The sequence below is a fragment of the Fusarium oxysporum genome, chromosome IV, assembly GCF_013085055.1.
Source record: "Fusarium oxysporum Fo47 chromosome IV, complete sequence".
Lineage (NCBI taxonomy): Eukaryota > Fungi > Ascomycota > Sordariomycetes > Hypocreales > Nectriaceae > Fusarium > Fusarium oxysporum.
This window is the reverse complement of record NC_072843.1, coordinates 117,613-133,225: the sequence shown is the minus strand read 5'-3', so window position 1 is coordinate 133,225 and position 15,613 is coordinate 117,613. Positions and strand designations below refer to the sequence as shown.

The 15,613-nt window shown below is 48.5% G+C and overlaps 4 protein-coding genes and 1 non-coding gene across 5 annotated transcripts; all 5 read right to left on the bottom strand.

Moving 5' to 3' along the window:
* Positions 1-2,374: 2,374 nt before the first annotated feature.
* On the bottom strand, positions 2,375-2,465 carry FOBCDRAFT_t83. Its single transcript has one exon. It is a non-coding gene; the product is annotated as a tRNA-Glu (tRNA).
* A 762-nt stretch (positions 2,466-3,227) lies between these two features.
* On the bottom strand, positions 3,228-5,147 carry FOBCDRAFT_158120 (fatty acid desaturase-domain-containing protein). The gene is made up of 2 exons (XM_031180249.3): positions 3,939-5,147; positions 3,228-3,888 (listed from the first exon to the last, which is right to left on the bottom strand). The coding sequence occupies exons 1-2, from the start codon at positions 4,963-4,965 to the stop codon at positions 3,476-3,478; spliced, it is 1,440 nt and encodes a 479-aa protein (XP_031046136.2). The 5' UTR covers positions 4,966-5,147; the 3' UTR covers positions 3,228-3,475.
* Positions 5,148-8,103: 2,956 nt separating this feature from the next.
* On the bottom strand, positions 8,104-9,811 carry FOBCDRAFT_26491 (uncharacterized protein). Its single transcript, XM_059611342.1, has 3 exons — positions 9,296-9,811; positions 8,681-9,249; positions 8,104-8,629 (listed from the first exon to the last, which is right to left on the bottom strand). Exons 1-3 carry the CDS (start codon positions 9,395-9,397, stop codon positions 8,311-8,313), a joined length of 990 nt encoding a protein of 329 aa, XP_059464594.1. The 5' UTR covers positions 9,398-9,811; the 3' UTR covers positions 8,104-8,310.
* Positions 9,812-10,161: 350 nt separating this feature from the next.
* Positions 10,162-13,593, bottom strand: FOBCDRAFT_249250 (uncharacterized protein; the record flags this gene model as incomplete). Its single annotated transcript, XM_059610878.1, has 4 exons — positions 10,162-12,131; positions 12,276-12,398; positions 12,457-13,012; positions 13,496-13,593. The coding sequence occupies 4 exons, from the start codon at positions 13,591-13,593 to the stop codon at positions 10,425-10,427; spliced, it is 2,484 nt and encodes an 827-aa protein (XP_059467036.1). The 3' UTR covers positions 10,162-10,424.
* A 159-nt stretch (positions 13,594-13,752) lies between these two features.
* Positions 13,753-15,439, bottom strand: FOBCDRAFT_219609 (uncharacterized protein). Its single transcript, XM_054704066.2, has one exon. The coding sequence runs from the start codon at positions 15,237-15,239 to the stop codon at positions 14,130-14,132; it is 1,110 nt and encodes a 369-aa protein (XP_054560041.1). The 5' UTR covers positions 15,240-15,439; the 3' UTR covers positions 13,753-14,129.
* Between the last annotated feature and the right edge of the window lie 174 nt (positions 15,440-15,613).

The window sequence follows — 15,613 nt, the reverse complement described above, 5'->3', positions numbered from 1 at the left end:
TACTACAGCTCATGAGAATTTTGATTACGTTGTGCTACCTTAATCACTAATTTCCAAGGCAACCACTGTATCAAGTGTGAAAATGGAAAGACCTCCACCCAGTGCTTGGAAATCTTTATGTGTCATTCTAAAAACTAAATTGGTGATCTTCATCGGATCTTGTGAGTTGATCTTTGAGGCTATCTCCAGATGGCCGCTCTTGGCCTAATCAAACAAAGTGAAGGTCAACATCGGAATATGAGATGTGATACTCTCCTGTTACTAAGTATGGAACGACATCAACGGCTGGCTGTTACTATGTATGGGGGATGGGGTCCGCATTCTTGATCTAGATCTAGTCTGTATGACAACAGATGCAGGTTCATATTTACTCCTCGGAGCAGATATCTTTTATTGGCTAGTAGAACGGGAACATACCTCAGGATCCGATCAAATTCATGGCAAAGAGTCCACGGATACATTCTATTTCTTTGATTTTCATTTTTGGGTTGCTTCCCTTGCAGACCTAACATTCAACATGTTTTTGAATCCAGGCAAACACTACTGTAATCAAAAGTATCCCTTTGATATCTCAAGCCCTCGTATTGACTTCACGGATGTCACCCACTTGAATCTTGGCCTGCTCGCGTATCTGATGTCACTGTCTTATGACACTTTTTCCGGTTCTTGTTTCCGGTGGCTTGTCTTGGCGCAGACTCATGCCAGGGGTTTTTCGCATTCATTATAAGTAGAAAGTATATCACCTTCTTCGGCGGCATCTTATTGGATAGCTTTAAGCTGAAATCGGCCAAAATAAGCGACTTGCAAGTGACCGTTTGTGGGAATAAGCTTGGTAGATCCATGCCTTGCAGGTTATGTGACAAGACACTCTCAACGGTGATTGTCAAGCTTTACATGCCACCCCACACTGACATAAGAACTATTTGTTATGACGATCAGGCACAGTAACCAGGATAATGCTAGGTTATGAATCCAGATTCCCTTTTGACAAGTCGTTTTCTCCAAGATGCCAACGCCGTCCTAGGACTAGCTTACAGAGCCTCAACCATCACGATAACCGCTCCCAACGTCATGTATGAGACTCAAGGCTGAGATCGACATTATCAGATCATGTTCAAAGAGGGCCCGAGAGAGCTCAGTAGTGGCTCAAGAAAATCTCGGGAATGCTGATCCTTGTTCGTCTCGTGCCCGCTCAATGACTTCCAGGACCGGCGGAAGTTCCCGTAAGTGATAATCCCAATCAAGTGAGTAATGCCCAATAAGATAGCTGGTTACAAATTTCTAAATTCTTGTTCAAGTTCTCTTATTAATCAAGTTCAATACGTTGAGATCCGTTCTCTCGGATGTTGGGTTGCCGTATTTGTATCATGTGCCCAGTTGGGACTGCTCGGGGAGGCTGGAATTTAATGACGTATGACGAGATTTAGTAACACAAGACTCGTCAAGGAGACATGGTAGAAGTTATCTTGACTTCGATATTGTTTTCAGAGCTCCAATAGGTTTTGTCTGTAGTAGGATTGTCGCATAAAGAACAGAGCATTCATGTTCATAGCTTGTTGTCCAAAAAACACTTCCAAAGACCTCATAGTTCAGAAGAAATAGTTACATTCTCTGATCTGATTTGAAATTCCATGCTCGTGTTCTTTACGTTCTGGTTGTTTTGGACGACTCTTGCGGTACCTGGCTACAAAGCTGATATGTCGATCAAGCCGACATATCCAATTCCATGGAAATAATCATGTCCCTCCATGATCCTGTCTCCCGGGAATAAACGCTTTGTTAATCCGAATATCAGGGTGAACAAGTTTTTGGTAACCCAATCACATTTGTTTCGCTTTTGGTGGCCCTGAAATCCTGAATCACATTCCTTAACAAAGTGAACCTAGCGCAATGAAGAGTGACATCACGGACGGGAGTCTTGGGGATGGCAAACAGACCACTTAGGGCCTGAATCATAAGTGATAAAAATACTTAGACAACTTTAGGATAGTTTAGGATGAGTTTAGTTGAATCTTTGACTACCTCGTCTAAGTGTTTTTGACCCCTAAGTGGTCAGACAGCCTCGCTCGCTCTTCGGGGAACTTAGAGTTTCAACGATGATCATCCAGACTCCTCCGGGCGAAAGCGACTTTCAGTATTATTCCCACTATCGAGATTCGCCACGGGAGAGCCCGAGGGATCGAGATCTGCCCAATTAAAAGCGCTACATTTGGATGCGACCCCACATATCAGATTCACTTTCGAGGAAGGAGCATACAGCCAGTATCTCCATGTTAGACTTCACAGGATGGGCTCAACACCACGAATCCGACGATTTGAGCTTTTAAATCAGACAAAAAAAGAGCACTATCTTTATCAGAAGGGCAAAAGGAATCTCCGGTGCGGGGAGTCGAACCCCGCTCGCCGCGGCGCTTAATTGCAGAACAATTGAAAACGCGGAATGATAACCGATACACCACACCGGATGTTTGGATGTTAGTCAGCTTGCCATTTGTGATCTATACAGTCTTCCACCGGCTCTATCCACTCTCTTGTCACATCAATCCCAGGTCTTGAACGTAAAGAATGCTATGGAGAATCACGAGTAGGAACATTGGGTCTCGTCTACGTTCAAACGCGCAACACCATTGGGGCTGGAGCCTGTCTGACGTGAAAGTTTGATAACGGTGGGAATAATGAACGCTGTGTAACAACGAGATTGTTCTACGTTTTGGTCGTCAATTTGGGTGGATCCTCAGGATAAGTCGCCGTTTGCGTTGTCGCTTTTCACATCAATGAACTTCTGTGCTGGTATTGGAGAGAAACACTCGAGAGGGACTGGTTTGCTTTTGAGAGAGCCTTTGTAAAATAAGAGATATTCGTAGCAATGGTAGGAATCTCGAATTCACAATCGCCCTTCGTATGGTAAGTGCCACTGCAGCTGCATGTGAACTCGAGACGCCTCAAGCAACACCTCACAAGCCACCACCACTCGGAGAATTATCTACACATCCTGGCAAACCACCAAACCTAGAACCAATTCGATAATTATGATCTGTTAAATACAGAATTACGACAATCTTAGCAAATGCCGACATCAAGTCCGGTCAATGGGCACGTGTGTTGACATTTCCCCGCATTCTGATCATATCAGGTTACTTGCCAGATCCGAGGGTCCCGTGGTCAAAGTCAACGTCGACCAAACACAATCATCTTGAAACAAATCAAGTCAAAAGAAGACATAAACGTCCAAGGAAATCAGTATGGTTTGTTCTTTTTCATTGAGCTTCGTCTATCTTTCTCTATCATATTGCTCATCAATCTTTGCATGTTATGTCAGATTATTTTCAACCTCCACATCATCTCAGCCATTGCCATAGCGAGAACTCCCATGAACGAGCATGTCCAGCTCTCTAAACCAGAAACCAACTTGGAACAATCAACGCTGATAGAAACAATTTTAGATTCCATAACCGATCCGACGCCGTAATGCTGCTTAAGCAACGGGCTTGATGACAGCGGGGGGAGTGCCCACGTTGTTGCGGTTGCGGAAGAACAGAACACCCTTACCAGCGCCCTCGGCACCAGCACTGGGCTCAACCCACTGGCACATACGGGCGCTTCGGTACATGGCACGGATGAAGCCACGAGGACCATCCTGGACATCGGCACGGTAGTGCTTGCCCATGACAGGCTTGATGGCCTCGGTAGCCTCGTCGGCGTTGTAGAAGGGGATGTTGCTGACGTAGTGGTGAAGAACGTGAGTCTCGATGATGCCGTGGAGAAGGTGGCGGCCGATGAAGCCCATCTCACGATCAATGGTAGCAGCGGCACCGCGGACAAAGTCCCACTCGTCATTGGTGTAGTGAGGAAGGGTAGGGTCGGTGTGCTGGAGGAAGGTGATGGCAACTATAAAGGTCAGTATGAATTGAATTGCAATTGCATGGAGAAAAGCTTACCGAGCCAGTGGTTAACCCAGAGGTAGGGAACAAAGTACCAGATGGCCATGTTGTAGAAACCGAACTTCTGGACGAGGAAGTACAGAGCAGTGGCCATCAGACCAATACCAATATCGCTGAGGACGATGAGCTTAGCATCCTTGTTCTCGTACAGAGGGCTGCGGGGGTCGAAGTGGTTGACACCACCACCGAGGCCGTTCTTCTTGCCCTTGCCGCGACCCTCACGCTGGCGCTCGTGGTAGTTGTGGCCGGTAACGTTGGTGAGGAGGTAGTTGGGCCAGCCGACGAGCTGCTGGAGGACGAGCATAAGAAGAGTGAAAGCGGGGGTCTCCTCAGTAAGATGGGCAAGCTCGTGGGCCATCTTTCCGAGACGAGTAGCCTGCTGCTCGCGGGTTCGGGGAACGAAGACCATGTCACGCTCCATGTTGCCGGTGGCCTTGTGGTGCTTTCGGTGGGAGATTTGCCAGCTGAAGTAGGGGACAAGGAGGGAAGAGTGGAGAACCCAGCCAGTAATGTCGTTGACGAGGCGAGAATCGGAGAAAGCACCGTGACCACACTCATGGGCAATGACCCAGAGACCGGTACCGAAAAGACCCTGAAGAACGGTGTATACGGCCCACAGACCAGCGCGGGCGGGGGTGGATGGGATGTATTCGGGGGTCACGAAGTTGTACCAAATGCTGAAAGTGGTGGTCAGGAGGACAATGTCGCGGAGGATATAAGCGTATCCCTTGAGAGCAGAGCGCTTAAAGCAGTGCTTAGGGATGGCATTGTAGATGTCCTTGATGGTAAAGTCGGGGACCTCGAACTGGTTGCCATAGGTGTCGAGCATAACACCATACTCGGACTTGGGCTTGGCGATATCGACCTCGGACATGGACGAGAGCGATGTGGAAGAAGCTGAGTGCCGGGGAGAGTCTGAAGGAGAGACGGCGGCAGACTCAGAATCCGTCACAGTAGTTGAGGTGACGGTGCGTCTAAGCGCAGGGTTCTGCTTGGGCAGAGCCGAAGTCGAAACGGACGCCATTGTGAGAAGAGAGGGTTCACGGCCGACAATAGACAAAAGAGTCAAGAAGTCGAGATGCCGAAGAAGAACTGTCAAAGAAAAAGAGAAAGGGAGGTGAAAAGGAAAAAAGAGTTACGAGACGGCCAAGGGGGGCTGAAGTTTTAAAGTGTGTCCCTTCAACTGTAAAGGTACCTTACTTTAATGCGTGGATGCTTGCTCGGCAAGCGTTTTGTTGGGGCGTGGAGCCTGGAAAAAGGCAGGTACTGTACTGTACCTTTTAGCTGCCGCGGGCGGGACAACGGACAAGCAACCCAAAACCTCTGGCCTCTCAGCGCAGCGGCAACACAAAGCAGAAAATGCGGCGAAAGCGGGCAATACAAGGTGGAACGATAATGGAAATGAAACTGACAGGTCCATTCCTTTTACTGTGCAGTCCGATACAGTTTACCGCTTTTCCCTGTCTTTGGCAAAAAGATCGACAATCTCAGAGGGAGACAGGTACCATGCTGCCACAGAGAAAGTTTAATGAATTACTTTGATAACATCAAATCTAATGTTTTCACAGTAACATAAATTACCAACTGCAGTGTTTATTCACATCTGAATTTCCATCTTCACATAAACTTACAGTATGATACAATTGCTCCATGAAACGGCCGCTTCAAGGGAAGCATCTTCACCTTGACTTGAGTCGCGACCAAAAATCCCTACCCCAGAAAAATACGCTAGAAAACGGGTCGTGCTTCGAACCCACCCCTGAAATGTGGCAATAGCTCCCGACGAGACAGTGACGGGGTGGCCGTCTGATGTGTGTCTTATGTCTTGGTCGTACAGCAGCTGAACAGCATTCACGAGCCTGTGATGTGTCCTATCTCACCTGCGAGTTGATGAGGCTTGCAGAAGGCTTGGTATTTTTTGCGGAGGGGGCTGGCTGAACCATCACCAAGCCCGTGATTAGTATTGTCACTATTACAATTAAGCTTCTGGAGGACTATCGGATAAATTGCCGTTCCCAATAGAGCCCGCAATGTTCTTTTCTTCTGCTGTCGTTGATTCTACTCGCCGATATCTATCCGTGAAATACACAGTAAGCTGCCGAGACCCGGCCCCGCTCCCCAACTTCGGCCGGCGGAGCTGTGGGCTTGGATAACCGCAGTGGCATGACTCTGGACAACAAAAGCTGTCGCCTCCAAAAAAGCCTTGAGATTTTGCCATCGATGGATATGCAAGATGCTAGCTACAGTGCTTAATACCTGCCTATCATTGCCGCTGCCTCTTCAGCCTCTTAGTCTAGATCTTCACACCGCCTGAAGAATGGATCTGCCTCCGCTAACGGGACATGTCCGACTAATACACAAAGGGTGGCTTCGATCTGTGTATCTAATACACAAAACCCGTCATCCATTTGAGGGTTGGCAGTGCCTTATCACGCATTTAGGCCTTCATTGGCGACTGACGGTGTTCAAATAAAGCGTGTGACCTAGACGAGCCTCACGATTCACCGGGCCCTTTCACACTCGAATTGTTCGCCCCTCTCAAAATCGGCTGCAAGCTTATGCGGGCCAAAGTGGCTCCAAGCTGGCTTAGGGCTGGAGATCATCGACATGTGAATCAATCCCTTTTGGGTGAACGGGGGGAACCGGGAGGGACGACGTCGACGTCGACCACGTTCGAAGGGGGGGGCACGCTTAGCGGCTCAGGCCAAGAGACAAGGTCCCCGATCGTGGCTGTCTCTGATTTTGTTGACGATGTGAATTGGATACGAGTCGATTGGTTACAAAAGGCGGGAGAAAAGCTCAGACAGCGGGCAAGGGAGATAAATCTGGTCAAGCCCGACCCCGGTTGTTTGTGGAGCTTTTGATAGAGAGAGCTCAGGCAAGATAAATCGCCTCTCGAAGGTATCGAGATCGTTGAAGTCATGGCTGGCGGCCTCTTGATACGAATAACGAATTATCGCATAGATGGCTAAAGAGTTTACGACTATCGACATGTGAAAATGTCGTTGTTTGGGGGAGCAACCGAGGTGAGAGGTCAGCTCGTGCTAAGATAACCTTAGTTGTACGGAACGGCTATCCGTCCATTGGGGATGAAGGTACAGAGTACTTGTGAATCTCAATTGGGGTCAGGAAATTGTTCTGTACAGCTTCATTTGCATGTCGTAGGCCAAGATGTCATGTCTTTTGCACAAACCTGGGGAATATTGAAATGCGGCACAGCAGCAGAGTGCATTACCGGGAGTCGACCGGCTAACCTGATGTTCGCTTGACATGTTAAGCAATGGCCATTCAGGGGTCACTCGAATTCAAGCTTTTTCTCGCCGTGTAACTCTACTGAATTATCCGGAGCATTTCTCTGTTTTCCTTTTGGTGGAGAAAACGGATGTTCCGATCCATTCTGGTAAGGAGCAAAAGTAGGAACCATGTCAATTGGTAGAATCTGGGAAGTGTTCGAATTTTTTTTCTCTTCTTCCGTTCTGTTGGGAATTTTGTTGAGTTCCATGGGCGGGACCCCTGGTCTTGGCATCACAGTCCAGGGTTCAGAGGGTGGAGCAAGTGGGGGGGCTCCCGATACGACTGGATGGCTGTGGCGTGAACAGGGGGGAGTAAATGGCCAGTTGATTGCTTGTTTGACGTGCTTGATGATGTTTGAAAGGACCTCAGGATGGCAAGAGAAAGCATTGACAATTGACCAATTTCCTTTTCTTGACAAGACTGAACCTTATGGTGCAGCGTAGTCATGATTCAAAGAAGAAGGGAGCAATTTTAGGTGTTTGCCCCTTGTCTCCAGGGTCCAACAGCCCCACGTGTCGCTCGCTTGTTTCCCGTTGTTGCGGCGGCTCTGTCAACCCCGCCTTGATACTCAGAGCCCAAGCAACATACAGAGCAAGCATCACTTTCAATGGCTGCTATGATCATTATACAAGTTATATCTCAAGGCAAGGCCTATTGGATAATTAAAATTGTATGACTGAATTATCTCTCAAGTGAGAGAAGTAACATCAGCACTTTCCTTACAGCATAGAACAGAATAACTGCCTGACCTTTATCGAGATGATCTTCCAGAGCATCTTCCGGAGTCAGATCATGATGGTTCGATATCACGAATTTAGGTCGGTTCCTGTTTTCGTTTCAACCACCGGGATCATCAATTCTTCGCAATCTGCATTTGTTGAATAGCTTCCCTGCTGTTCCTATCACCCAGCTGCTGATGTACTGTACAAATTGTCTCCTCCACCAAGTCCAAAGTCAGGGTCCAAAAAGTCACCCATTGGTTGTTATTCCTTCTTCACCAAATCAGGAGACCTAGAGATGGCGGTAACTCGCATTTTATCACTTTCAAAGTACCAATTGCTTCTGAATCTCCTAGTCAAGGCCTGTGGTAGGAGTCATGGTTGTTCCTTGGCCCCCGCTCTGATCGAGGTCCTAACTCCTCGAACTTTTCGAGCAGCGTACGATTTTGTGTCCTGATAAGTTGGTTCTGGCGTCGAGTTGACATTTTGTCAAACTCGACAGTGTCTTCCCGGAACCCTCGTGGTTGGCAAGGGCGGTGGGGTTCACCATCACCCACCCATTTGTCTGGATACTGTGAATCGTGACCCCTGGGGAAGCTGCCCGCGGGCCTACTTTTTCGTTCTTGAGTTGGGGGCGAAGATGGTCTCCCTGGAGTTCGTGATGCTGGAGGCCTTCTGTTAAGCTGTTAGTATGCGACATTTGCCTCACTCCAAGTATATTCATACCTTAGTGGCGAAAGTTGTGTTTGCTGAGGTCTGCTGGCTTCTTCTCTGCTCCCAATTCGGGGAGAAACATCTGAAGAGATTCCGCTATCTAAGCGCGGCCGCTTTCGCTGATTATCGGGGGTACTGTTTGATACGCCATCACTCTGGTTTCTGTTCCCAGTTGTAGCCCAGTCGCCGTTCTCAAAATAACCCTTGTGCATTTGGCAAAATCGCCTGGCGAAGACCTTGTTCCAGGAGTCAACCAGAGTATCTAACTCTGGTTGACCCTGAGATACCGCCGGCAAGCGGCCTTCTCGTAGGAGTGTTCGTCGAAGCTGGCACCAATAGTCCACGCACTCCTTCAGAGCTTTCCAGTTTTTGATCTTGGCAGCCACGTTACGTTCAAGTTTCTCATCTAGAACCTTGGTCCAGAAGGGCCCTTGATCGTGGTTGAGCGCCAAGGGCATGGCAAGATATTCGTCTTTCAAGGACAGGCACATTTCTATGGCCTGACACTTTTCCATCATATTAAATGATCGTTTTAAAGCCTCTTGTGAGGTTCGAGGAGTAGTATTCCCATTATTCCCATTCTATATGAGGTCAGTAAAAACACATTTGAAGGACAAGAATACATACGTTATTAGCACCGGGCTTTTCGCCTGTTCTTGGCTCTTCAAAATCCTCCGATGAGAACAATGGGAGGTATGGCTGCCAAACCCGCTTGGGTCTGGGACCCATTGATACCGGTGAGGGTGAGAACCGGTGAGGGTGAGAACGGGTTTGGCGTTTTGGGTGGTGCGCCAGCTCTGCCAGAAGAGCCTTCTGATCCTGTTCCTAGAGGGATCGTGTTTGCTCCGGTAGCCGTGGCCTCGTTAGCCATGTTTGTGTCATTTGAGGCGTTGCTCGAGGGCATGTTTTTGACGGGAGATTCGCTCAAGTAGATTATGTTACATCCCGCAGGTTCTTTACCTTTGGGGCTTCTGTGTTTCGAATGTCTGCGTGGCTTCATTTTTGCAGGCGGCTAAGTTGCGTTACCAAAAGTAGTTTGTATCTGTCTATTGGCGGGAGTGCCTCTGGGAGATAGGTAGGCAGCTTCAAGGGCAGATGAGGTGTGAGAGAAGAAAAGGTGGGCAAAGAAGAGTTGATTTGTTTGGGAGGTTGTGGTGAAGGTTAGATGTTTGGCAGTGCTGAATTTATGTAGAAGTTGACCCGCTGCGCTGGCAAACATTTGACACTCGCCCAGCCGCTGCAACAACTCAGCCTTAGGATAATTTTAGGATGCATTTTAAGGCAAGCAATTCGGGTCATTTCTCTTTTTGCTTAACCTGGCCACGTAGAGGCTCGGTTCACGTTTGTAAAGAAGCATTTGTCTGTAAAGTATTGCCTGCAGCACCTCTTGATATCTTGAATTCTTGTAACATTACAGCTAAGCACGACGTATCTTTACCAATACCGACTTTTAATCTTCTCAGCACCATATCCTTTCCATCGCACCTCTAAGGGCAATTGGTTCTTCCTAACACTTATACTACAAAGCAACCAATCACTCCTCTCGTGCTCCGCAACCTTGAGGTTCCCTCTCCCGCTGACTTCCAGAAAATAATTCCAAGCAGCGTAATCAACCCCTTGACAAGTTTGAAGCAAACTTAATAGCAACAAAGGAAAGAAGAAATACGACCGAGATCAAACCCCAAGGATCACATCCAAGTTGGATAGTGAGTTCAGAATGATGTTATGGTGGGTGAGTTCTCGTTACTTGTTGCGTCTAACCTTGTCGCCGGCGCATCTCCCGAAGCGCGGTGTAGAGCATGGATTCCCGAGCACCAGGCGTCATGGCCTGGAACTCGGCTGTTTCTTCCCGAAATCTTTCCTCTTGGATAGGACGACACGAGTCACTTTTCTTAAATCCGAAGTGCGTATTGGCCTGTGGCGCTACAGGATCAGGCGTCACAAAGAGGCCAGGTGACACTCCTGTCAACTCTTCAAGTTTAGGAGCAGTAGCAGCGCCGGTAGGAGTATCTCCGAGTTCAGGGAATACTTTACTCTTGCTTTTATTCCTGTCCTTTCTTGTGCTACTCTTCTTACTCACTCGAACTGCAGGGCTGGAGGAGTTGGGAAGTGGTTGTGTTGTCGCGGAAGATGCGCGACCAATGCTCGAGCTGAAAATGTCCTCAAGAGACGGAAGCTCAGACAAACAAGCTGTCGACGCTGGACTACACAGATGTTCGTTGAGTCGTTGCCTTTTCCTGCCTAAGGGAGTCGGGGTGCCCATCGCAGCGAGCCTCTGCTCCATCGACTTGCTTCGGATAGCAAGAGCAGGCTCCACAGAATCTGACGCTTTTCGTTTTCGTGATGCCACTTCTCGTTCTTCTTCATCCACAGAACGAAGTACGGCAGCCGCTGTCTCTTTTTGATCTTTAGCAGCTCTAAGCATGCCCCAGTACCTCTGCTCGTACTGACGGAGTTGAGCCATTGACCTTGGAGTGACAATCGGAGTACGAGGCTCGATGGACTCGAGGACCGACCCTCTATGCTGCCGGTTGGGTTCGTCGGGACCTTTGTAGGTATCATCCTTGTTTTCATCTGGATATAACTCCTCGAAATCATCGACGTCTTCGTCTTCACCTTCATCCTCTTCAGAGCCATCTTCAAGTCTCGTCTTGACTTCGTCCTCATTATCAATCTCTTCCTGGGCTTCTTGAACTTTGTGATCAATGTCATGATCAGCTTCTTCAAGATTCTCATGAGCACTTCCAGAATCATCATTGCCCACGTCATTATCCGCGTCATTAGTCTGGCCATGCCTAATACCAGCCTCGGAACGATCTTCTTGCTTATCGACCACATGTCCGAGCTGATCCCGCAGGCGCTTCTCTAGACCTGGGAGAAGGTCCAGTACCATAGACATGACAGCCTCGGTATTTCGGATTGCGTTTGAATTCTTTCCAGCAGCTTCTGTACGATTCATGAGGTATCTCAAATATAGCTGGTACGACTCCGGAGAGCTGTTGGCCTTCAAAAGGGGCGGCCGGGTCAGAGACTCGAGTGCCTGTAGCCTTTCCCGTAGCTTGTCTTCAGCCCAACGAAGAATCCTCGACTCTGCGAACTCCATCAGTTCATCTTTGACAGTAGGCCAAATAGAAACTTCAAAGTCCAATGCTTCTGCTACTTTCTCGCTCTGGGAACTGCTCTCATGGCTGGCCTGAGGGTTGTGGGGGGCATCTAAGCGGGAACTGTTTCGACTTTTCTCAGCAGCCTTTTTCCATCCTGCTGCCTCCAAGAGATTTTGGTTTTCAGAACAAAACTTTGCAGCATATAATTTGTTCCATTGGTCAAGCAGTGCAACGAGCTCGGAGCCTGATGCCGCAGGTCCATCCTTCGCAAGTTGGAATCTGCGTGGTTCACACCATTTTTCCACGCAGCCTTTCACAAGTTTCCACTTCTCTCGTCGTAAGACCTTCCCACTGATTTGCTGTGAAAAATGAACTTTGTGCCCAATAGTCTCCTAGAACTGTTGGGCTTCGCCATCGGAACGAAGATATAAGTCCTTGAACTCCAGACATCTCCTGAGAAGAGCCTTCTGTTCATCTTCCTTATAGTGACCTAGACTAATCACTATGTCTGATGACTGCTGTTTGTTGGTTTCTTGTCCATGGGTCTCGGGATGGCGCATAGCGATGGGGCGGTAACCGGCAGGTTGAAGATCACTGCGTATACGTTTACGTTGACTGAGATCATACTATTAAGAGCTATTAGTACACATTTAGACCAAAAACTGTACCCATGTCAAAACTTACCATGTTGCTAGTTTCATTATTGGTTGGCGGTTGTAGTTGCCGACTGCTTGAAAGAGACGTCTGCGATTCTAATGCTGAAGACGGTGCTTCTGCGATCGATTCTAGAGTTCCAGCATCACATTGCCCAACTTGTTTCGTTCCCTGTGCCGACACGCTTTCAAGTGCTTTTGGTGTCTGGTACGGCATACCATAGCCCCGTCTCAAAGACGGCTCACGGAACTGACCTGGAGGAAGTTTGGTCATCCGATTATCGTGGTGACCGGTTCCTGCGTCCTTTATATCAATACTTGGGTCTCTGATAACGCTCCTAACTTCCTCAGGTAATTTGTTCGATGCCTTGGTATGGGTGTTGCTCGCGAGGTGACTACCAAGGCCTGCAGTTGAAGTGGCGGTCGGGAGGCAATCATTTATCCAGGAATAGGATGACTCCTCGCGCTCTTCTCTAGATCTCTGAACGAGAGGTGCGTCAAAATCCTTACGAGAAGAACTTTTCTTCTTCTTGTAGGAACTCATATTCAGGAGCGAGTGAAAGAAGCTGGGCTGGTAGTCAAAGGTGCTGAAGAATGTGCAAGAAGGGAAATGGAAGCAAAAGAGCTGAAAATAATAGTGGGAGCCAATTTAAAAATCTCAATGAGTAAGTAAAGAGAATGAAGAAGAGAGAAGTGAAATATTTGTGGTGGTGGAAATTGGAGGAGGTTGCGAGCATTGAAGCTCGCGGTGCGAGGCAACTGGCGGCGGTGGGCATGCAGCCGAAGAGCCGAGAAGATAGCGAGCGTGATTCAGAGCTGCGATCCAGTGAAAATAAGATAATTCTAGGCGTTCTTGGGAATATGCCCTGTGAGAAATAGCATGCCACGGGCATGTGTTTAGAGCTTGACAACGAGATTATACCTACTAGGTTGGTCCCTACCTAAGACTTGAGGAATCTTGACGAACTCGTGTGAGTATTGAGGATCTCACTTCTGTGGTTCCCTTATCTACATCCAGAGGGTTTCATTATTGCTCCAAGCTCTGTAATGTTGCCAGCATGCCCTCGTACATCTTTTCGCGGCCCTTGGCAGGTACATAGTCTAAGGGATAGCCTGTAACGCTCAGGATGACATGGTTTGCCACGGCAAGACCAAAGATGGCGGGCATTGTGCCGAGCACTGGGGCACTTAAGCTGAGGCTTGCACTTTATATTCTTTCCCATAATCAATCATGTTATCTGGATGGTCGAGGATTGGAGAGAACCCGATGTTGGTATGGAAGTCAAGCTACAAGGCCAAAACGATGCTAGAAGAGAAAAGGCCTCTGTAGAATCGACTGCCTATAATTGGCCAGTTTGCCTTTGGTGTGTTACATATAAAAGGGCTGTATTCAACGTGCTCCCCATGTAGTTCATCTTCAACATCGTCGAACATCAACTCAGCAACTAGGTGTCTGCCATGAGGAACTCTCTTTTCATCTATGTCAAATTCTACTGCTGGCCGATGACCATGCCTCACTTGTTTTCCATTCATCCTTCGTCAAAATTAACCCACAACTACTCCATACCAACGACATCCCCTTGGCCAAGTCGAAGAAACATCGAAGGTCCGACCATGACATCGGAGACAACCTCTTCCATATTTTCTTTTAATTCAACGCTTCGTAACAGCATCACAAACAATACAACGCCAAACTCATAACAATCACCAAGGCACCAGCGCTCCATCTGAGTCGATAACCTGCTGTAGTCGCTGCGGCATGAAGTCGACCCACATATTGACTCTCTCGATATCGAACCCTGTCCACACCTCTCTGACCATCTTCTGGAGAGTCTCGTCCTCCCAGTCCTTGGGCGCATCCAGATTCCACTGCTTGCGCTGGGGCCACAGGCTGTCGAGTGGGTTGAGGTCGGGGCTATCGCCGCAGTTGTAGTAGTATCGTAGGCCGTGCTCATCTTTCCATTGCTGAACCAGATTAACCTTGCTTGCAGCGCCGTGGGCAAAAGCCTCACAGTCTTCTTCGAGGATGAAGCTCTGGGGGCCGGTGGTTGTGAGCCATGACTTGACCGTCTTCTCAAGGATGTGATCTTTGTACTCTTGCATGGTCATGACGCCTGTGCAGTTCGGGCTGGTAGAATCTTCGTAAAAGACGGCTTCACTCTTGAACCCGTAACCTACAGCAACCCAAGCGTGGGCCTTTCGCAAGTCGCGTGGCCATTCAGCCTCGGGAGTAGTTGCGCATGTCTCGCAGAACCGTTCACCAGGTCGGGGAATAAGACGCATCTTTCCATCAAGGCCAAATCCAAAGTGGAGCTCAATACTGAACCGGATGGCTCTCCAGTCCTGTGGATGGGGGTACGCTTCAAGCATGCGTCTGGCATATTCAACTCTCTTCTCACGAGCCTTCTTGTGCACCCAGGTCCTCGGACATCCCAGGCATCGTCGGTAACCCAACGTTCCCATTGTTCTGTGCAGCGTCCTGGGGTTCACATCAACCTCAACACCAGCTTCCTTGGCCAATCCATGCCAGTTCAAGTTAACATTGATGTAGGCATCATTCCAGAGAATCTTCTCCATCTTCTGCTGATCTTCTTCAGAGATTTTGAGGGGTCTCCCACGCGTTTCCTCCCATTCGGGATCATTGCGCTTAGACGCGGGGACGCTCAACGCGGCATAACCTTGAGATCGCGACAGATCAAAGTGCCGAAAGATGGCTGACTTGTTGACAGGCAGGCCCTGAGACTCGAGGTACGAGATGGTGCCTCGAACCATGGCCTTCTTTGGCGTGTCGCCATGCTTATATCCGGACGGCATACTGAGGGTCGCGTTGCCCGTTATAGAGGGGTTCTTGCGGTGTAAGTGGGTGGAGAGAATGATTGGGACGGTGGTGTTTGGATGTTTTTGTCTGCTCTCATTCTTCGCGCGGCAAGTGGTGAGGGGTCAAAAGTTGGCGGTGATCACGTGGCATGGCTTGTTTCACAACACGCCAGCTCTTCTTTCATCGTCACAATAGCGTTTGATGAAGCAAATAGATTTGAATCGGTGGTTGGGAATACGTGTAGAAACGTGTCAATTACTTTCATTGACGGTTTGCATGCACACAGATGCTATTGGAGCAGAGATATTATTCGCCTTGTCTTATGAGGAGTGTAAAAGTAGCGTATTTTAGCCCAAAGCTCAAGCAAACA

Bases quoted from the DNA above. Each gene is read 5' to 3' on its own strand.
- FOBCDRAFT_26491 (XM_059611342.1), bottom strand. From the start codon at position 9,397: ATGGGTCCCAGACCCAAGCGGGTTTGGCAGCCATACCTCCCATTGTTC. The intron at 9,250-9,295 runs GTATGTATTCTT...GACCTCATATAG, and splicing joins AAAAGCCCGGTGCTAATAAC to AATGGGAATAATGGGAATAC. The intron at 8,630-8,680 runs GTATGAATATAC...ACAGCTTAACAG, and splicing joins ACACAACTTTCGCCACTAAG to AAGGCCTCCAGCATCACGAA.
- FOBCDRAFT_158120 (XM_031180249.3), bottom strand. From the start codon at position 4,965: ATGGCGTCCGTTTCGACTTCGGCTCTGCCCAAGCAGAACCCTGCGCTT. The intron at 3,889-3,938 runs GTAAGCTTTTCT...TGACCTTTATAG, and splicing joins CTGGGTTAACCACTGGCTCG to TTGCCATCACCTTCCTCCAG.
- FOBCDRAFT_219609 (XM_054704066.2), bottom strand. From the start codon at position 15,239: ATGCCGTCCGGATATAAGCATGGCGACACGCCAAAGAAGGCCATGGTT.